Consider the following 22,618-nt stretch of genomic DNA (forward strand, 5'->3'; position numbering starts at 1 on the left):
TGAGAAACAAGAAAAGCTAGGGTTAAAAAATAGCTTCTCTTCTATTGTTCTACAAAGTATCAAAAAACCCCCGAAATCCTCATCTCTCATTTTGTTTCTCTCCCAAAGCTCAAGAGTCAAGGCTCAACCTCATTCTTATCTCCAATTCTCCATACCATTGCATTCTCCTCCCGCATCATCTACATCTGAGTAAGCTTATTTTCTCTTTGTCTATATAAAGTATTTTTCTTCTTTTACTATTGTTGTGTAGATTGTGACATTCTATGATTGTGATTGTTCTGGAGATTGTGACATTCTATGATTGTGATTGTGGTGTAGATTGTGAGTTTGTGACATTGTCATCAATATTGTAATTACTTTCTATTTCACATATCATAGTAAATATTATGCATATTGTGATAAGGTTGCAAAGCTCATATTTGGTCCTAGAATGTGATTTGTTTTAAATCAAATTTTTGTATTTAAATAGGTCGAAATTGTGACTGCCGGTGGGGGCATAGAGAAATTCAAACTCTGCTTTGAGAATTTTTTTAAAATTTTTGACTGAGTGGGGGTTCAAACCTGGAACCCATGAGTTTTAGCCGAAGGGCAAAATTTAAAGATTACAAATATGAGGGGCAAAATTTAAAGACCACCCCAAAAAAGGACAATTCTGCGAATTGCCCTATCCGTATTGAAGCGCTACTAAATTCATATTCGCGCCGCTTAAGGTTCATTCAGGGAAGCGCTCCTTAACAAGGATTTTTTCATACCTAAGGCTCGAACCCGAAACTTCTGATTAAGAGAGGAGTAACCCCTTCCGCTGCACCACATCTTTTGGTGGTTCTCCGTTTCACTTCACTAAAAATTTGTCCAATCTTTTTAAAAGTCAGTCACTCCAATAAGTACCACACCTAGCTAGAACATGTACAACACGTAAAAAGTTTTAACTGCAACATTGAATATCCAAATGAAGATACGAGGGGTTGCTCAGATGGTAAGCACCCTCCACCTCTAATCCGAAGATTGTGGGTTCGAGTCATCAACAGAGCAAAAAGGAAAGCTCCTGGCCTTTTGGGGGGTTGGGGGGGTTGGGGGGGGGGGGGGGTTTGTAAAAGAAAAAGAATATCCAATTGAAGACCTAATTTACTCTCTATATCTTCATCCCTAATTTTTTATGCTAGCTTGCCAATTTTTCTACTATCATTAGGAAATTTATTTTTCTCATTTTTAAAAAACTTATTTTTCTACAAAACCAAACATGAAAATATTGAAAAAATATTTTCTGAAATGTTTTCCTCCATACCGAATACACTAGGAGTGTGCAAAATCCGGTTTAACCGAGAACAATGTTATTGATTTATCGGTATCGGATTATTGGGTAGCGATTTTTAAATAGTTTTGTAAATATTTTTATTGGACTATCGGGTTAGTTTCCGATTTTGAGGTTTTAGTTAAAGGTTAAACCGATAACCCAATAAGATTATATTAAAATTACCTTTTTATCTCTAATTATATTAGTGACTTTAGCTTTTAAATGCAAACTCTATTTCCTAAATTCTTGCTGACAGATGGTTGTCCAAATGCTTCGTGCATGTACTAGTAATCAGTGGCGGAGCTAGAATTTTCGTCAAGAGGATTCAAAATATAAAAAAGTAAACATACGAAGAAGCCTAAGGGGGTTCAACATCTATTATATATACATAAAAAATAATTTTAATCTAGTAAAAATTGAATTTTTTTCCACCGAGAGGGTTCGAATGAACACCCTCGGCTCTATGTGGCTCCGCCACTGCTAGTAATAATTAGTAGTACATCCAAATTTGGCATCCAATAAAAGATCCATTTCTTCTTTACTACTATTGGATATTAGGATAATAATATAATATTTATAAATAATAATATAATATTTATATTTATAAAACTATTTATTACTATTATATATAAGGGAGGATCTCAAAATTTTGTAGTCCTCACATGAAATTCTTTGTCCATTTTATCCCTAATTAAAGGTATATTTACCTTGTAAACTCTCATCTATTTTGGTAAATTTGAATAATTATGTCGACTAATTAAATTCTAGGAGGGATGATGTGGAAGGGTGATAGTGACACCACAAAATATTATTAATTCAACTAAATTAAAAATTGATCCAAAAGTTTATTATCTTTCTTTTATGTGGAAATGATTAAATTTGTTTCAATTTTTTTTCTATAAATTTTATTACGGAAAAGTAAAAAAGTTATATACCTTAATACACGCTTAATTATTAATTTAAAATTATTTTTCATATATAGATAAAATTGTTTGAAAAAAGTAATTAAAAAAATATTGTACCTCTCCAAATAATAATAATAATAATAATTGAAAACGAGAGTAATCATTTTCACATTTTTTTTATATTGAAATGTTTTACAAAAGATGAGATAATCAATGTTTTATATAATTAAGGAGAAACAGTTAGATAAACATGAAACACTAAAACTACATACACGTTTAAGAAATTATAACAGTTCATTAAGAAAAAAAACTACAATATTTTTAAAGAAAAGGAAATATTAAAGTAAGAAAAACAAATAATTTCATTAATTTTCCAGTTTCTTTTTGTATGGTTTAATATGAAGAAACATCTAAAGTATTTCGCTGTATCAAGACTTTTAATTATTTAATTTTAAATGCTATCTTTAGTTGTTTAATTTTAAATGCTATCTTTATTTATAAGTTAACTTCATTGATGTCATTATACAACAATTTGTACCATTAAATATTTTTTTATATTACTTGAATATCGTAATTATTTTTTTCTTCCAAAAAATGGGTTAGCCAATATAAGTTTAATGAAAAAAATTAAGTTGAAATCTAACGTAAGGTAAAACTCAATTTGTATTAGTAAAGATTTCTCAAAAAATATAGCAAAATAAAAGGGAGAAAAGCTTTGATGCATGCATTAATTTGTATGAAAATAAAAAGGAAGTCTAAATATATTCTAAAAGATGTTGTTTTTTAACTTACAATTTTTTTATATAATTAAATATCTTAGAAATATTGAAAAATTGTAACCTACCTTTACAATTGATATGATGATACAAAAACAACACAAAAAGCAAGAGTAGGAAAAAAAAACATTAAAAATATAAAAAAGAATTGCAAATTTAAATTTTAATGGAGTTTGGGCCCGAGCTTAACACGGGTCAAACGACACTAGTAGATATATATAACCTACTACGTGAAAGTAGTAGGTTAGCATTATATCCGCACTAAAATACCCTTGTTATTTGGTGTCAACTCATTAAATGTAGGGACTTCTTTTGTCTTTAGCCAGAATTTCTCATTTTTTCTCATCTCATTAAGAACTCCCGCTTAAACAACCAGTGCACCTCCATCCATGCTAATTTTTCTCTCTCCTAATGAAGCTTCTAATCTTGTTAAGCCTGTAAATCCAGCAATCAATAGCTAAATCAAATCTATTCAATTCATTGTTATGATTTAAAAATATAAACCCAGTAATTAAATGCTAATTCAAAATCTGACCAATGAATTATAATCGAAAAATGTGAACCCAAAAATCAAAACCTATATCAAATCTAATCACTTTCATAGTCATAATCGAAAAATGCAAACCCAGCAATCAAAAGCTAAATAAATTTAACCTATTTCTTTGTTGAATATGAAGTTTGATTTTGTAAAGACACAACAATGGAGCAAAGCCATTATATATAATACTTACTACATAATGTTTTTGCATATCAAGCAATAGCCATTCAAATAAACTATGGACTGGAATGTTTTATGATATTTAAACATGATTTTTCCATTTCAGCAAACAAATGAAATAGTAATTCATTTTGACAGCAAACTAATTGAAAATTGACCACAAATATTTTCCCAACGTCCCAAAAAATTGTTCCATTTCAGTGACAAGTAGAATAAGCAATATTATTTTCAGACTCAATAAAGCTAATTAAGGTCGTTGATATAGAAAACTGGCTAGGAAGTTCATGTCGTGTTGCCCAACTCTTCCGACATAGACTTTTGGGGAGGAGAAACGGCAAAGGAAAATATTGGGGAAGATGGATTGTGAATCATATGGAGGGAAAGTACAGAAATTCTGTAAAAGACCAAAAAGCCCCTTAATACCCTTATTTTAATGAGGTGGCACGGATACTTGGGACATTTAATTATAAGTGATGTTTTAGTTTTAAAATTGAAGGTAGATGATTCAAGTTTTAATTATTGAATAGAGGTGACTAAATTAAATTAGTGATTAAGGGGCTTTGAGCTTGCCCAATGGTTTCATTTTTGACACTTTAGCCCTCTATTTTATTTTTAATACTTTATCCTTAAGTTTTATTTTTAACACTTTGCCTCAAAGTTTTATTTTTCACACTTTGACCCAACCACTATAAACCCTAAAATACAAAAATCGAGAAAACAAAAATCCTCTTCAGTGTCGTTTCCTCCATTTTTGTTCTTCCCATCTGTTTTTCGTGCTGCTTTCTTCTTCTTCTTCTTCTTCTTCTTCTTCTTCTTCTTCTTCTTCTTCTTCCTCTTGGTCCGCCTCTGCTTTCTTCTTCTTCTTGGTCCGCCCCTGCTTTCTTCTTCGTCTTCTTCTTCTTCTTCTTCATCCGCCATTGCTCAAGAAAAAAAAATCCGATTTTACAATTTTTTAATTGAATGTCATTGGTGTAGCACTGCATTACTTCATAAGTGTTTTCGGGTCCATTGGTAAGTTAAACAATACTGTTTTTTTTAATTGTTCATCTGGGTATAGTTGCCTTATTTGCTGATTTTCCCAGATTCGTAGTTACAGCAGTATAGTTGTTGCAACAAGTTCTAAAGCTGCTGTGTAAGAGCTTCTGAACTTTTTGCATCTGTTGTTGTAGTCCTAGTGTTTCTGCAAGAGTTGTTGATAAATTATGAAGTTGTTGCAACAGATTTACTAATCGGTTGCAACAATTACAAAAAATGTGAATAAATAATTTACAACAGTTGTTGTACTTTATGCAATAACTGTGAAATCTGTTGGAGAACTCCTACTCTTTCCAACAACTGAGTTACTTGTTGCAACAAGTATGATACTTGCTGCATCAATTACAGCAGCTGTTGGACATATTTTACAGTTGTTGGATGAAACAGAGACTGAAGTTGTCTCCAACAAATAAGTGAGTTGTTGCAACTAGTAACCTACTTGTTGCAACAAGTATGTTATTTGTTTCAGTAAGTCACTTAGTTGTTGCATTTTGTTATGAAAGAGACAAAAACTGAAGTTGTCTCCAACAAGTAATCAAGTAGTTGGAACAAGTTACATACTTATTGCAACAAGTACATTAGTTGTTCTAACAATTCATATAATTGTTCCATTTTGTTATGAAACAGAGACAGAGACTGAAGCTGTCTCCAACAAATAAGTGAGTTGTTGCAACTAATAACCTACTTGTTGCAACAAGTCAGTTATTTGTTCCAACAAGTCACTTAGTTGTTGCATTTTGTTATCAAACAGACAAACTGAAGCTGTCTCCAACAAGTTACCAAGTAGTTGGAACAAGTTACATACTTGTTGCAACAAGTACGTTAGTTGTTCCAACAAGTCATATAGTTGTTCCATTTTGATATGAGACAGAGAAAAAACTGAAGTTGTCTCCAACAAATAAGCGAGCTGTTGCAACTAGTAACCTACTTGTTGCAACAAGTCATTTATTTGTTCCAACAAGTCATTTAAAGTTGTGATTAAGTTAACTAATTTGGGTCCAAAATTACAGGAAAAAAACACTTAACTATGACATTCAAGCATTGTAATTACTAGTTGTGACAACTTTGGACATCCAAGCTCAAAGGCCGCTCAAAATTGTGATTAAGTTAACTACTTTGGGTCCAAAATTTCAGAAAAAAACACTCAATAATTAACTTAATCATAAATTTAAGTGGCCTTTGACTTGCGTTGGTCATGACTGATTTTCTTAAAACAAAATATCTTCAGGCACCATTAATGGGGGACTCAATAATAATAAGTGTTGATTGCCATGGTGAATGGATCGAGGTGAACAATCGATATATTTGGCGATGGAAGGGTAGTCTCATGTTAGAGACGATAGCGATGACTGTCCCAAAAGATGTTGAGTTTGATGATTTTGTGAACTTAATCATTAACTATTGTGAATTAAGTTGTGAACCGAAAGACCTTGTCATCACTTACATGCATAGCTCTTTTGAAAACCAGAGGGTCTTGCCTTTTAAGATAACCGATCAGAGTCGTTTGCGTACCTATTTGAAAGATGTAGCTAGGCCCATTTTAAGGGTATACGTGGTTGGAAGCCCGGTCGAGAACCATAATTTAGCTCAAGACCAACAAGACGTATTAAATGATAAATTGGAAGGGGTGGATATGGATATTCCAGATAATAGAAGTGTGAAGCCCCATGGAAGTGGGGGTGAGCCGATCCCTATACCCGAACTTACGAGTAATACACCGTGTGCTGCACAATCATCACAGTCCAGCCATGTTCAAGATGATGAAACAGGTTTTTATAAAGGAATGTCATTCAATTCGCGAAGTGTGTATTGCTTTAGATGTGAACATCTGAAGTGCAAGTGGTGGCCAAGGGATGTGAAGATTTTAAGTTCTAGCAAACACGGAAGAAGGTGGACAAAGAGGGCTATGCGGAAAAACAAATGCTCCTTATGCAAAACAGTTGGCCACAAAAAAACAACATGTCCAAGCCGAAATGCTCCATAGTTGTAGATTGCATTGTGTTGTACTAATAGTTATATGTTGGATCTTTATGCCATTTTAATGTTATTCTTTCTTAACATGGTAAGTTATATTCTTGGTGATTATGAACTTGGTTTATATGATATGTTGTTCGTGTTCAAATCACTAATGTGTCTATTCTTGTTAATAAATTGTTGTACAGTTTCCAACAAGTAATGAATTTGTTGCAACAACTCTGTAACTTGTTGGGTTTTATCGAACAAGTAACAGGACTTGTTGCAGCAACTAGTAAGTCGTTGAACATATTACAAAAAATCGGAGTTTTTAAGCAGATGCAACTAAGTTATATGTTGGGTTTTTTCTAACAAGTGGAGTGACTCAAGTTTTAATTATTGAGTAGAGAAAATTAGTCACATTACTTTGATAAACAATTGGAATCAACCATATTTATTGATAAACAATGGAAATCAAACAAGTGGAGTGACTTGTTACAGAAAATGGGTAACTTGTTGGGTTTTATCGAACAAGTAACAGGACTTGTTGCGGCAACTAGTAAGTTGTCTGCCTCTTTTTATATTTAGTAAGTTGACAATTTAAATATCCTACATGTCAAGTTTATAATCACAATATTCAAAGGATATTTTATTATAGTATACACATTTTTAATTTAGAACCACAAGATTTGAAAGTCTATCTTTATTTCTTAAACTCCATGTTTAGTCAAACATAGACACTTAAATTGAGAAAGAGGAAGTACATGCCAACTGAAGGAAATGAAAGGACAATTAAGACACTGCGGACCAGTGGAAACTTAAAAGTAAACACACCAGAGGTAGAATTAATGTTCAACTTCTGAAATGTATACATGTTAGTCCCTACTTAGAGTACAATTTCAGTTGTTTTTTGTACAACTCATTGTTGTTGTGTTCGTCCACCTTGTGTGTTTATATATAAGAAGAAGAAAAATATAGAATAGAAAAATAAACATATATTTTTAGTAATGTGGCCAAGTAATATGGGACGAAGTGAGTACTTTTTTTTTTATTAATTCTTAAAGAACGTGAAAAGTCAAGTATAGTAATGTGATCAAGTAATATGGGACGAAGGGAGTACTTCATTTATTAATTCTTAAATAACGTGAAAAATCAAAAGTGAACAAGTAAAAGTGCACAGAGGAAATAAATATGTGTCGGATAATTAAAATTGAAGTGTATACATGTATACATGAGAAGAGAATAAATATTCAGTACTATGACATATATCCATGTGGGATTTATTAATTCTTAAAGAACGTGAAAAGTCAAAAATGAACAACTAAAAGTGCACGGAGGAAATAAATGTGTCGGAGAATTAAAATTGAAGTGCATACGTGTATATATAAGAAGAGAATAAATATTCAGTACTATGACATATATTCACGTGGGATTTATTAATTCTTAAAGAACGTGAAAAGTCGAAAGTGAACAAGTAAAAGTGTACGGAGGAAATAAATTTGTGTAGGAGAATTAAAATTGCACATGAGAAGAGAATAAATATTCAGCAAGAACGTGAAAAGTTAAAAGTAAACAAATAAAAGTGCACAAAGGAAATAAATGTGTCGGAGAATTAAAATTAAAGTGCATATATGTATACATGAGAAGAGAATACATATTCAGTACTATGACATATGTCCACGTGGGATAAAGAAGTAATTGATTAAAGTGTACAATTTATGTAACTTTTGGTACAAGTATTTATTGTTGTGTTAGTCCTCTTAAGACACTAATATATAATAGAAAAGAACGTAAAAAGTCAAAAGTGAACAAGTAAAAGTGTACAGAGAAAATAAATTTGTGTAGGAGAATTAAAATTGAACTGCATACGTCTATACATGAGAAAAGAATAAATATTCAGCAAGAACGTGAAAAGTCAAAAGTGAACAGGTAAAAGTGCACAGAGGAAATAAATGTGTCGGAGAATTAAAATTGAAGTGCATACATGTATACATGAGAAGAGAATACATATTCAATACTATGACATATGTCCACGTGGGATAAAGAAGCAATTGATTAAAGTGTACAATTTATATAACTTTTAGTAGAAGTATTCATTGTTGTGTTAAAGTGTACAATTTGTACTAATGGTACAACTTTTATATACATGAGAAGAGAATATATTTTCAATACTATGACATACGTCTATGTGAAATAAAGAATAATTGATTAAAGTGTACAATTTATATAACTTTTGATACAAGTATTCATTGTTATGTTAAAGTGTACAATTTGTAATGCTTATGGTATAACTTTTTAATTCTGTGTTAGTCCTCATATGACACTTTTATATATACTAGCAAGGGAAGCCCGTGCATCAACATGGTCATTTTGGTTTGTCAGCAGAGTGCGGAATCAATTACCAAATATTGAAGGAGATTCGGCTCATGAGAAGTTTAATAGACACACAACTACTAAACTTCCAAATATAAGATAAAGAACTAAGGATCATTCAGGATCTTCAATTCTTAAGATAAGATTGTTTATAATATATACAGTCTTCTTCTCATATATTTGTTGAGAAGTTCACAAAACCAAATGCAAGAATCAAAACAGTATATGCCACTGCATATATCGAGTCTTCAGATGCCCTGTATAAGGGATAAGCAAGTTGAGCCAAGTGATAAGCAGCTTCAAAATTAGTTCGATCATATGATGTTGTAACCTTCTACTGTGAAATCTTTAGCTTTCCATAGCCAATCTCAGGCAGAATTCACATGTTGGCCACAAAAAGTGGGTTCGCCGGGATTAAGATTTTCAAGTTCATGCTTCAAAACTCTCAGAATTTCTAGTAGATATCGCCATGTTTTGTTGACCTGACAAATAAAAATGTTCAGTGTGTTTCAACATCATGACAATAATTTCCAATTGAGCAGATATCTACAACAAAGTTGTAAACAGTATCATCTCAATGGAATTATTATTACGCGTAACAAAGGAATGTAAAATTATTCTAGTATATCTTTACACAAACTTCAGTGTTGTAAAGACTAAATTTTGAAGTTTCAACATTACCAAGGTCGTGGATATTTGACAAATTAAATTGTGACAACTCATCGCAATTAGGATACAGTTATAAGGAAGAAAAAAAAAAGGAGTGAAAAGTACAGCAGCTAAATGCTGAAGATGAGTGAAGGAGCAGGTGAATAATTTTTGCTTTCCTTCTGATTAATATAGGGGAAAAAAAGGATTTTTGTAACAGCAATATTTTTTTGTTTTGAACAGTAAATAAAAGAAGAGCTTGTTAGCAGCAACTCAGACAAAGGAACAAAAGGATTAAGAAAGAGATGATATATATCTAACCTTTTTTTCTCATTTCAACTGCATGGTATATCAATTTTTTATCAGATCACATAAATAATGAAGAGGTGAATTCCCCGATTGATAAGTTAGAAGGTTGCATTACATGTACCTTGATCAAAGAGAAGACCTTATCAACTGTTCCTTTAGCATGGCCTACATTTCAATGTCCAATTTTCCTGCATCTACCTGATGGCAGACTGTGAAAGGAATTAAAGCAGTGGGAAACCTATTAGTTGGAGATAACAGTAAATAAAACCTCAAACAGTCAAACCTTTCATAAAAAAGTTGCTATCTTGGAAAATTCAATACCTGAATTTTTACATGTATTCTTTTGTACTTTACATTTCCTTTACTATTTTGTTGATTTTTCATACTAATTCATATCTTGAAGAGTTTAGCTAAACTGGAAAAATCAGAAAAAGGGCACATTTAAAGACAGAATCTTTTACCTTTTTTTGTTTTACAGATGGTTATGAGTAAACTGATACTGGAAATATCTTGGAGAGAGATTAATTATAAAATATATGACTTAACCTAAATATACGTCTTAGGAAATCGTATTAATTGTCTCATTCCAGTAATGGGATTCTAAACACAAATTTCTACAGTTGTCGAAAAAGTGCAAGAGGAGAAGACCATTGTATGAGGCGACAACTTGAACTTCGATGGGCACATCTGTTTCAGTATTATTAGAGACCTACCTGCAGAAGAACCGGCTGGAAGCACCTTGAATGGATAAAGGCCTGAAAAGCAAAAAATGTTATAACAGCAAATAATGAAACATTAAATAGCAAAATCAAAGCAGGATGGTCCAAACCTGCACTGTCCAATAATAACATGGAGCTGGAATATTTGAATGCCTCTTCTCATATCTGAAAATACATACGTGTTAAAAAATATTCAGAAAGAGTGAATCAGCTAATGAATTTAAAGTGACCAGCTCTTGCCTCTGGTACTTGTTCATATAAATCAGCTAACGAATTTAAAGTGACCAGCTCTTTTTACGCGATCAAGCTGAAATCAGAATCAATGAAACTTGCACTTAAGGATGGTAACTCACAGCTATTGCATTGGCAGCTAGCCCTGCCCGCTCCCTCGGATGTTTATGGTAGTAATTCCCAAAGTACAGAGAATGACAAGAGGAGCAAGAATGCGAAACTCACGAAAACCATCCTATTCGACAACCAAAGCAAGGAAGAGGTCTGTCAAAGATTCCCAACTGATTGTCTTCCACATCTTTCAGGGGAAAATAGCTGTTACTGGGATGTTGTTTGGCATCTTACAGGAGATCTGTATGCATAAAAATGACATAAGCAACCACTACTGGTCATAAACTTCAATACCAAGTGAGGCCAACAAACAATGGTTAGATTCAGTAGACTGCAGCAAACATAATCTATTACTGGTATCTCCATTTATTTATTTTATCTTTAGAGTTCGACAAGCATAAATATTGCTAACAAATATATGAAATTAGTAATACTTCTTGAGGAAATACTTTTCTGAAGTCCTAATTCTGAATCTTATAGAGGTTAGGCTATGGAGATTCAATGCTTGAAACACGAAAAATGTATTCTTCAAGGGCTAAGAAGCTGAACATATAATGCCTAAAAGGCTATTGGGTCTTCATTAACTTTCAAGTAGGAGTACAATAGAAATAAATAATTGATCTTGAGGTTGATATAAAGTGAACAATAGAAATAAATAATTGATCTTGAGGTTGATATAAAGTGTTGAAGCTTAGAAAAAGAAGTTCCATTACAGAATTCTATTTTCTTGAATTTAATCCTCAATTGTCGTATAGGAGCTAAGAAAGTGAGATGTCTTTACATCAGTGGTTCTAAATCATGTATTCAAAATAGTATTCAAGTCACCATCTAACTTATTATAACCAATGAGTTCTCTGAATGTTAAACAATGAGAAACTGGGCAAGTTTATTATGAAACCAGTAAAGTTCATCTTTTTTTTTTTCCTATTTTGTACAAAGACAAGGTCAGTGACTAAAGCAACTGGATTACATCTTAAATCAATCTCTGAAGAACCACACTAAAAGAAAGAACCAAAATTAAACAGCCACAACCTCAATTGGCTATATATATACGAATTTACCAAAAAAAAAAAAAAAGAAGGTGCAATCTTGAAAAATTCTAGTTACCTGATCCTTTTCACTAACAACAACGAAATCATCAGAATCACCATCACCATCATTACCACGTCTATCATTATTCTCAACTTCAACAGGCTTATGTGGATGTACCTACGGGTGGGCATGAGTCAATGAAGAGGAATTTGTTACGCCGAAAGTTACATGGTGAGTGTATTTTGACAGAATGCTTTCCGAATGACCTCCTCATAAACTATATTATATGTAGAATGATCATCTCTATCTCGTGCCGTTGGAATTTTTTGCTCTAGATAAAGCAACATAAAGTTGACCATGAGAGAATACAGGTTCACGTAAGTAAATTCCAACAAAATCTAACGTCTGGCCTTGAGCTTTGTTAATTGTCATAGCAAAACATAGTCGAAGGGGAAATTGTGTTCTTTTGAAAGCAACAGGTAACTTTTCATCTTGTGATGCTAATAGTGGTATTTTTGGAATGAATACATGTGTATTTTTAAAATCACCCGTGGCAATGATAGCACTTATTACATGCGTCTTAAAATCATGACATATTAATCTTGTACCATTACATAATCCTTCACGAGGATTTAAATTTCGCAATAATATAACTGGACAATTCTGTTTCAAAGTCAACTTGTAAGGTGGCAAATTAGGAAGGTTCAAGGTGTGTAAAAAATCTTCAAATTGGCATTGATCGCTTGGTTCTGTAGTTTCATCAATTGCAGTATATATTTTGGCATTGTTGGGAAGTTGATGTATAAGCATATCATTTATTTCGTTAACAAAATCATTCTTTGTAGTTAATATGACACGGGATGTCATAGAAGATGGATTAGAAAAGAACGTACATAGATCAGGATAAGCAGCCTTGAGTAAAAGATTTAAAGATTGTGTTTCATTTGTAAAAGGGATAATAAAATTATGTGGAATTTCAACTTTGTTGTAGTTATTTGTTTTTTCCTGTCCATTTCCAATTCTCATTAAATATTCACAAAAAGCAGGGTCTTCTTTTGCGCGCATGTTTTCTGATAAACACAATTTTTCAAGATGATTCCATATATCAGAATATAATAAGCTTTCACAAATAAAGTCTTCTTTTTTTCCACTACGAACAACAGGAAGCGTTTGCCTAAATCTCCTCCAAACACTACAACTTTTCCCCCAAAGAGTATATTTGTATTCATGAGATCTTTTAAAAGAATATCAAGAGCTTCAATCATTTTCTTTTTTGCCATTGAAACTTCATCCTGGATAATTAACTTTGAATCTTGAATTAGAGCTGCTAATGATGTTTGTTTACTAATATTACACGTAAAAGCCTCATCAATGTCAATAGGAATTTTGAAACGTGAATGAGCAGTTCGTCCTCCTGGTAAAATTGAAGCTGCAACACCGGAACTTGCCGTTGCTAAAGCTACAAAACCTTTTGATCTTATATTAGCTAATAGAGCTCGATATAGAAATGTTTTTCCAGTTCCTCCAGGGCCATCAATGAAAAATGCTCCTGATTTATTAGAATATACTCTATCAAGAATTATATTATATGCTCTTCTTTGTTCTGAGTTTAATTTCCTTTCTAACAGTAAATCTTCTTCACTTACTATTACATTTCTCTCAAAATGAACATCTTTTGCGTCGTTAGTTGAAGTAGAAGGTATAATATTTCCAGAGATAAATTTATATTCATAAATATCATGTCCCATTGAGTGTAAAATTTCATTGATGTGATTCAAAACTAACTATTGAATATCTTTTGTTCCTATATTTGGAAATTTCCTGAAGTCTTCAGATATATATTCTTCAAATTTTTCCCATAATTCTCTTGGATTTGCCGGATTACAGTGAACCAATAATGTGGCAAATAAGCGTCTTAAACTATAAGGCATTTGATAACTCACAGCTTCAGACATACACTCAATTAAATTGTTATCACAATGTAGCAGGCCCATTTTTTCTGCAGCCTCCCTAAATGTATCATAACATTTTCCATTGACTGTATGAAGATCTTCATATGATTTAGGTCCTCTTACATTCATCAATAGTAATCTTAGATAATATCTTTCTCCTTCAGTTGGATGACATGTTACAATCCTTCCAATGACAGTACCTCGTATTCTACGGTACTATATTTTGTCTGTTGGTGACCATACAAAGTACTCTGGGAACTCTTTATATAATAAATTGAGATGTTTAGCATGTTCATCAATTCTATTCATTACAAAAAATTCCGTTAACATTGTTTTCTTTGTCATTGCATTATTTACAATTTGATGCACACTTTGGGTACTTTTAAAGGATACAAATTGTTGTCCCTTAAGGTGTAACTGAAGTTGGTATACTTGGAGTCATTTCACTTATAGGAAAAGCAAATAGATGCCATGTAGCCTCTGGTGGAGAGACCCATCTAGCAGATTGATATTCTTTTATTTCATCTATTTCAACATTTGTATCATGTACTGAAAATGCAATTTTGTCGTGACCCTTACATATATATTTGTATAGATATTTGACAACTTTAATGTCAGAACATATTTCAACGTTCAAATGGCAATTAAACTTACTGAGCAAAAAGGGATTATAAGGAACAACCCAAGAATTGTCAATTTTGTGTCCTTTAATTTCTAGAGGTGTCTCTATTTCTTGCCTTCTGTAAATAGGATATGAATTTTTTTCCTTTTGTTGTTTGTTCTGAAAGTTCTTTAGGATACTTAAACTTGCAACATCCCTTTTTTTGCATGCAAGAACTTGAAGGATTTATAGAGCCACAAGGTCCATGAATCATATGTTTTGTCACAAGAGAATATAATGAGGTATCTTTGCAGTCAGGCAATTCAGCGCAAACAATTTTGTCATAAGCTTCTGGTGTTAATAGTTTGTCTCTATCCGTAAGTATAATAAGGAAATGAGCATGTGGTAGTTCACGTTTTTGAAATTCTATAGTATACATAAAAGTCGCAACCTTTCCAAAAATATTCCTTTTCAATATATCTGCTTTCAGCTCCTCTACTTTTGCTCTAAACACTCGGCTGATTATATCAAGTCTATTTTGAGCTTCATCTGTTGGTAATAAATATTTCTTTATTTCAGGCCAAGAGGGATTGCACGTCATTGTCAAAAATATATCGGGCTTCCCATAATGTTGTACTAATGCAATAGCATCCATGTACCGACGCCGCATATCTCTTGGGCCGCCTATGAAACTACCTGGAAGGAAGCTTTTTTTCCCCATCTTTGAAGCATCTCTTTTTCCTTGTCTTAACAAATCAATGATCCCTTGTAATATTGCAGTTCTGAATAAATCTTGATTAAATAAAAAGAAATCTAATCTTTGTGTCTCTACTTTTATGTATTGGTCAACAATGTATTGTTGAAATACTCTTCCAGAATGTGAAGTTTCGTTGGGCTCGTTATCTCTAATTTGAAGTTTGTAACAATAATATTCACGGCAAGAAACAGTTTTTCTTTTCTTTTTTCCTTTTGTTAAAACATCAGATTCCATATCAAGTAGTCCACCGATTGAAGTCATGTTTATTATACTTGGTAGTTGTTCATATTCACATTAAATTTGATACTTAGAATTACTATAGCTTTTCGTAATTTTTTAAATACCGCAGTGCCATCCATTTTGACCGTATGGAAATAACAATGGATACTGTAATGCGTCATAACATCCGTAATAATAATTTACCAATTGACTTCTGTTACTATGAGTGTATATTCGAATATGTGGTGTTGAAATTCTGTCTGTTGTTTGGACTTCTATCCATATTGCCCCAACTTCAGGTGCAGTCGGCAAGTTGTATGTTCTTTGATATAAACCAGAATCTGACTTAAGTACAATGTAGAAGTCAGACAATTTTGGAATATCTATTAATGATTTCAGAAAGATACAATATGGATTACCCTTTAGTATGTTCATTAGTTTTTTGACAACTATTTCGCTCAAATTATCTGATAAGCCCATTCGATTCCTCAGCTCATTTTCGTTATCATAAAAGTACAATTGTAAATTTTTTGCTTGTTGTTTCATAGGAATTAAATCGTCAATAAAATGATACATTTGTCCCTGCACTCTAAATGTATATATACCATGATCTCTTTGTGCTAGTTGTCTATCATATTTTACACCAAGAGAGGTGAATGCAAACATAGTATTGTAGGCTCTACTGTAAGTACGAAAATGTTTAGATTCTTCGGTGTTGCCTAAATACAAATTTCGTAACTCCATAGGCATTTGATGAGAAATCAATTTAATTGATCCGTTATCACAACAGAAACTTGGTGATTCATATTGGATCCTTTTTGCTCCACAAAACTTACAATCTGGAACTTCTTTTAGATATATGTAATTTTTTAGCAACAAGTCATCATTCTATAAGTTAATTGCTAACTTTTTATTACCCGTACATGGTAAATTATGATAAGGTTACAGAAAGAAACATTAGTATGACATAATGAGATTATATTCTTACTGGATAAATACATACCTCTATTTGCAGTAGCCGTTGGGGTTGGTAAATTTGTTGCATTAATGCTGGACGGATCGCTACCTGATGTTGATCCTAATATTGCAACAACTGATGTTAGACAGGGTAATTGATCTGTAAAGTAAGTAATATAGGCGGAATACTTGAAGTGTTAGTTTTGGACTCACCAACTTCAAAGATGGAGACGCAACTAATCATATTATTCTCTTTATCGACAGTATTTGATCTATTTGCAGTAGCTGTTGCAGTTGGTAAATTTGTTGCATTAATGCAAGACGGACCGCTACCTGATGTTGATCCTAATATTGCAACAGCGGATGTTAGACAGGGTAATTGATCTGTAAAGTAAATAGTATACGTGGAATACTTGAGGTGTTAGTTTTGGACTCACCAACTTCAAAGACGGAGAGGCAACTAATCATATTATTCTCTTTATCGACAGTATTTGGCACATTTGTAGCTCGAGAAGCATTACCTAACAAATGAAAGGAATTGAAGATTAACTTTAATGATATAAATCAATGTGTGCATCATAGTATACTTTTCTTACCTTCTTCAGAAGTTAACGGAGAATCAGCAATTATAAGACCAGGTTGTCTTTGAGTTTGAGTAGCAACTTCCGTCGAGGATAATGTATTAGTTGAATGATAACTAAGTCTTTGCTTTTTTAATTCAGCTCTTTTAGCTCACAATTGTGACAAAAAGGATGTTGTGACATTTGTGCATATCTGGTGCGGCGTCTCAAATTTCTATCAGCTCATCGTTGTTCCTTAATCTCTTGAGCTTTACGCGCCGCAATATCTTTGTTTGTGGACATTTTCTGTTCCAAATATTTGTTACGCACATAATATAACATTCAAAAAACTAAAACAAAGAATTAATTAGTTGATGAAGCAAAGGCAATTTAACCCATCAGAACGACAATGATGGAAGGTCTTTCTCACTAAAATGGTTTCAGTGCTAGAAAAATTTGGATTGGCATTCACCAGCCGCGACTGTCTATTTGCTGTTTTCGAGCATGCAAGAGTGAAACAGATCAAATTTATTGACATACGGGTAAAATTTCAGTAACAAATCACCAAATCTATTATTAAATTAACACATTTTTCATCAAAAGAAGAGTAAAAAACAACACCAAGTAGAAATTCCAACAACCTCAAATTTCTACGCGCAATAAAATAAAAATCATATACCAAGAATCGTACAAGGAATTCACAAGTCAGAAATCAGAAAATTGACTCAACAAAGCAGTGGAACTGAATCCCTAAAAATGGAAATGGAGAGGAGAAAAATAATTGGTACCATTTGCTAATGAATAAGGGGGGGCATGTATGTATGTTTGTATATTTTGGAGAAGGAAGTCGACATGACGCACTGAACAGCGACAAATCACAAAAACTAATATTGAATTTACAGATTTTTCATCAAAAGAAGAGGGGAAAATAGCCATTCCATTTTCGAGAATTGGACGCACTGAAGATAAGAGAGTGGGAAAACAAGAAGAAAACTTACTGGAGCTCAGCAATTGAAGGAGCAATTAAGAAGGCAGGAGCAGATAAGTACAAGTGAGAGGGAGTAGGAGTCCGTTTGGATCGGCTTATAAGTTCATTATAAATTATTTTCAGTTTTTTTTAGTGTTTAGCTAGCCAATTTAAAGTTATTTTGTGCTAAAAATAAGCTAAAAAAATAAATCATTTAATTTAGCTTATCTAAAACAATTTATAACTTGCTTATAAACTATTTTCAGTTTTTTTTAGTGTTTAGCTAGCTAATTTAAAGTTATTTTATACTTAAAATAAACTAAAAAATAATTAAATTCATTTAATTTAGCTTATCTAAAACAATTTATAAACTGAAAATAACTTATAAACTAAAAAAATAAATTAAATTATCTTAACTTATTTCTTTAAGCTTATAAATTACAAACAGCTTACATTCTCTAGATTTGTCATTAGAATAGATTCTAGAACTCCGGGAAGGATGAAGAAGATCTTATATTTATTTAAAGCAGCGTATTTCAGTTTTAAATTTGACCCAAATAAGACTTCAAAATTACAACTTTGCTCCTCGGGAATAGGACAGGAGCTGCTGAGCTTTTTATGGTACACTTGATGGTGCAGTGTTCGTACCTGCACCATGCTTATATACAATAGAAAAGAAATAATATAACTAGATGGCTTATGCACTTTGAATTATGGTGTATCTATATTTATGTAATTGGATTTGAATACTGATATAATATTAATATATATATATATATTATGTTAAAACCACGATTAATATAACATTGTAGTTTGTGCTCCATATCTAAAACTTTATTATATTCGTGTTTGCTATGAATACAAAGTCGGTAAAAATTTATTAATACTTTTTAAAAGAGAAGACTTATTTAAAAGGAAACTATTTTACTCTCTTTGAGATAAAACAATAATAATATTTAAGCATCAATTGATACTTTCAATTTTAATTCGATTAATTTAAAAGTGTAAAATAGTTATTATTTTTTATTAAATTTTGATTTGGATAATTCTAATTCAAATTATTAAATTAATTTTATATGTTTAAAATGAAACAAAGTAGAAATTGATTTTCTATTTAAACGAAGAAATACTATTTTTAAATTTTTGGTAAATATTCTCGGTTTAGCTCATTTTATTTGTCATGTTGTATTTTGCATGGTTTTTTAAGGAAACGTGAATTAGAATTATAATTTGACTAATTTACCTTATTCATTATTTGATCTCCATTTGATATTAATCTCTTTTCACATTTATTAGAGTAAGAATAAAAATGAAAAAGTAATTACATTCTATGTTTTTTTAAATATAAATATTTTAAGTATATTTATTTTAGTAAACATAACAAATAAATAACATGGCGGAATAGTAAATACAGCAATTAAATATCTAGATTAGATCTCGGACTAATATAAGAAAATAAAGGAAATTGTATGTATTTGTCTACTTAACCTTTTGAAGAAAAACAATAATATGAGGTCCATGTTTTTTGATGTGCAATAATTTCATTTGCTTCCACTAATTGGTTGATACACATATGGCAATGAATCCACTATTATTGACTTGATGGGATACTTTGGGAATTACATGAATATTGTTTGATTTTTTAACATATGGGGTGCACTTTTTTTTTTTTTTTGACATTGCTTGTTTTTTTATTATGGGATCCACTTTTTTTCATGAGTTTGGAGAGGGTGGGGTCCACAAATTTTTCCTCTATTTTTTTTTTAATATTGATTGGCGTTTTTAGTATGTGGTCCACCTTTTTTTTTTTTTTTAAGAGTGACTGACGACGAAGCATGGGTAAACCGATGCTTCTATATAGTAGAAAAATAGAAATATAATAAAGTATTTCTATCTACTTTGTAGAAGAGTTGGTAATATAAAGTATAAAATGTCATTTTTTTTGCCTTTAAATAAAAAAGTGGATGGGACCACAAAGGATTTTTTTGCCTTTAAATAAAAAAGTGGGACCAAAGGACGGACAACGATCTTGCTTATAAACCGGCTCTTCTAAATAGTAGTAAAGTAATATTTATATATATATATATATATATATATATATATATATATATATATTACGTTCAAAACACGATTAATATAACATTGTAGTTTGTGTTCCTTAGCCAAAACTTTATTATATTAGTGTTTGCTACGAATACAAAGTTGACAAAAATTTATTAATACTTTTTAAAAGAGAAGACTTATTTAAAAGGAAACTATTTTCCTCTTTTTGAGATAAAACAATAGTAATATTTAAGCATCAGTTGATACTTTGAATTTTAATTCGATTAATTTAAAGGTGTAAAATATTCTATTGTTAATGTATGTAGATTGGGCCTAAACAATACCTATTATTTTTTATCAAATTTTGATTTGGATAATTCTAATTCAAATTATTATATTAATTTTACATGTTTAAAATGAAATAAAGTAGAAATTTGATTTTCTATTTAAATGAAGAACTACTATTTTTTAATTTTTGGTAAATATTTTTCGGTTTAGCTCATTTTACTTGTCATGTTATCTTTTGCACGATTTTATAAGGAAACATCAATTAAAATTATAATTTCACTAATTTACCTTATTAATTATTTGATCTCCATTTAATATTATTTTTCTTTTATAACATTAATCTCTTTTCACATTTATTAGAGTAAGGAAAAAAATGAAAAAGTAATTAAATTCTATCTTATTTTAAAATATGAGTATTTTAAGTATATTTATTTTAGTAAACATAACAAATAAATAACATGGCGGAATAGCAAATACAACAGCTCAATATCTAAATTACATCTTAGGCTAATATAAAAAAAGAAAGAAAATTGTATGGTTTGGCTACTTAACCTTTTGAAGAAAAGCAATAATATGAGATCCATGTTTTTTGTTGTACAATAATTTCATTTGCTCCCACTAATGGGTTGATACGCATGTGGCCATGAATCCACCATTATTGATTTAATGAGATACTTTGGAAATTACATGAATATTGTTTGATTTTTTAATATGGGATGCACTTTTTTTTTTTTGACATTGTTTGTTTTTTTAATATGGAATTCACTTTTTTTTTTTTATATATATTGCTTGATTTTGTTAATATGGGGTCTATTTTTTTTTCCGTGAGTTTGGAGATGGTGGGTTCTACTTTTTGTTTTCTTATTTTTTTTTAATATTGGTTGGTGTTTAGTATGGGGCCCACACTTTTTTTTAATGGAGGACGGACGACAAAGCATGGGTCTAAACCCATGCTTCTATATAGTTAACTAGACGGCCTATGCCCGTGCTGCGCATGGGCCCAACACTTTAGATTATAGTGCATCTATGTGTATGTAGTTATGTTTGTATGTAGTGTATATGTGTGTATATATATATATATATACTATGTTCAAAACACGATTAATATAACATTGTAATTTGTGCTCCATATCTAAAACTTTATTATATTAGTGTTTGCTACGAATACAAAATCTGCAAAAATTTATTAATATTTTTTAAAAAAGAAGACTTTAAAAAAAAAAAACTATTTTCCTCTATTTGAGATAAAACAATAGCAATATTTAAGCATCAGTTGATACTTTCAATTTTAATTCGATTAATTTAAAGGTGTAAAATACTTATTATTTTTTATCAAATTTTGATTTGGATAATTCTAATTCTAATTATTAAATTAATTTTACATGTTTAAAACGAAATAAAGTAGAAATTGATTTTTTATTTAAACGAAGAAATACTATTTTTTTAATTTTTGGTAAATATTATCGGTTTAGCTCATTTTACTTGTCATGTTGTCTTTTGCATGATTTTTAAGAAAACGTCAATTAGAATTATAATTTGAATAATTTACCTTATTCATTATTTGATTTCCATTTGATATTTTTTTTACAACATTAATCTCTTTTCACATTTATTAAAGTAAGAATAAAAATAAAAAAGTAATTAAATTCTATCTTATTTTAAAATATAATTATTTTAAGTATATTTATTTTAGTAAACATAACAAATAAATGATATGGCGGAATAGCAAATACAACAATTCAATATCTAGATTAGATCTCAGGCTAATATAAAAAAAGAAAAAAAAATTGTATGGTTTGACTATTTAATCTTTTGAAGAAAAACAATAATATGGGGTCCATGTTTTTTGCTGTACAATAATTTCATTTGTTCCCACTAATGGATTGATACGCATGTGGCAATGAATCCATCATTATTGACTTAATGAGATACTTTAGAAATTACATGAATATTGTTTGATTTTTTAATATGGGGTGCACTTTTTTTTGACATTATTAGTTTGCATTGTTTTTATGCATATATATATGTATACTATGTTCAAAACACGATTAATATAACATTGTAGTTTGTGCTCCGTATCTAAAACTTTATTATATTAGTGTTTGCTACGAATACAAAGTCTGCACTTTTTTTTTTGACATTATTTGTTTTTTTAATATGGGGTTCACTT

General features: G+C 30.9%; 1 protein-coding gene and 1 long non-coding RNA gene across 6 annotated transcripts; one reads left to right on the forward strand and one right to left on the reverse strand.

The window, feature by feature from the left end:
• LOC132612813 (uncharacterized) lies at nucleotides 1-6,842 on the forward strand. Its single transcript, XM_060326916.1, has 2 exons — nucleotides 1-189; nucleotides 5,957-6,842. The coding sequence occupies exon 2, from the start codon at nucleotides 5,966-5,968 to the stop codon at nucleotides 6,710-6,712; it is 747 nt and encodes a 248-aa protein (XP_060182899.1). The 5' UTR covers nucleotides 1-189; nucleotides 5,957-5,965; the 3' UTR covers nucleotides 6,713-6,842.
• Nucleotides 6,843-9,132: 2,290 nt separating this feature from the next.
• On the reverse strand, nucleotides 9,133-18,260 carry LOC132641827 (uncharacterized). Of its 5 annotated transcripts, none has more exons than XR_009582991.1 (11): nucleotides 18,149-18,260; nucleotides 17,187-17,456; nucleotides 17,028-17,111; nucleotides 16,804-16,935; nucleotides 16,637-16,711; nucleotides 12,180-12,281; nucleotides 11,084-11,313; nucleotides 10,841-10,895; nucleotides 10,725-10,766; nucleotides 10,133-10,220; nucleotides 9,133-9,536 (listed from the first exon to the last, which is right to left on the reverse strand). It is a non-coding gene; the product is annotated as an uncharacterized LOC132641827 (long non-coding RNA). The 5 variants fall into 5 exon arrangements; XR_009582994.1 differs by lacking the exon at nucleotides 18,149-18,260 and adding an exon at nucleotides 17,939-18,142; XR_009582990.1 differs by lacking the exon at nucleotides 18,149-18,260 and having other exon boundaries at nucleotides 17,187-18,142.
• Between the last annotated feature and the right edge of the window lie 4,358 nt (nucleotides 18,261-22,618).

The sequence above is a fragment of the Lycium barbarum genome, chromosome 1, assembly GCF_019175385.1.
Source record: "Lycium barbarum isolate Lr01 chromosome 1, ASM1917538v2, whole genome shotgun sequence".
NCBI lineage: Eukaryota > Viridiplantae > Streptophyta > Magnoliopsida > Solanales > Solanaceae > Lycium > Lycium barbarum.

What these genes read in the sequence shown, in the direction of transcription:
- LOC132612813 (XM_060326916.1), top strand. Translation starts at nt 5,966, where the DNA reads ATGGGGGACTCAATAATAATAAGTGTTGATTGCCATGGTGAATGGATC.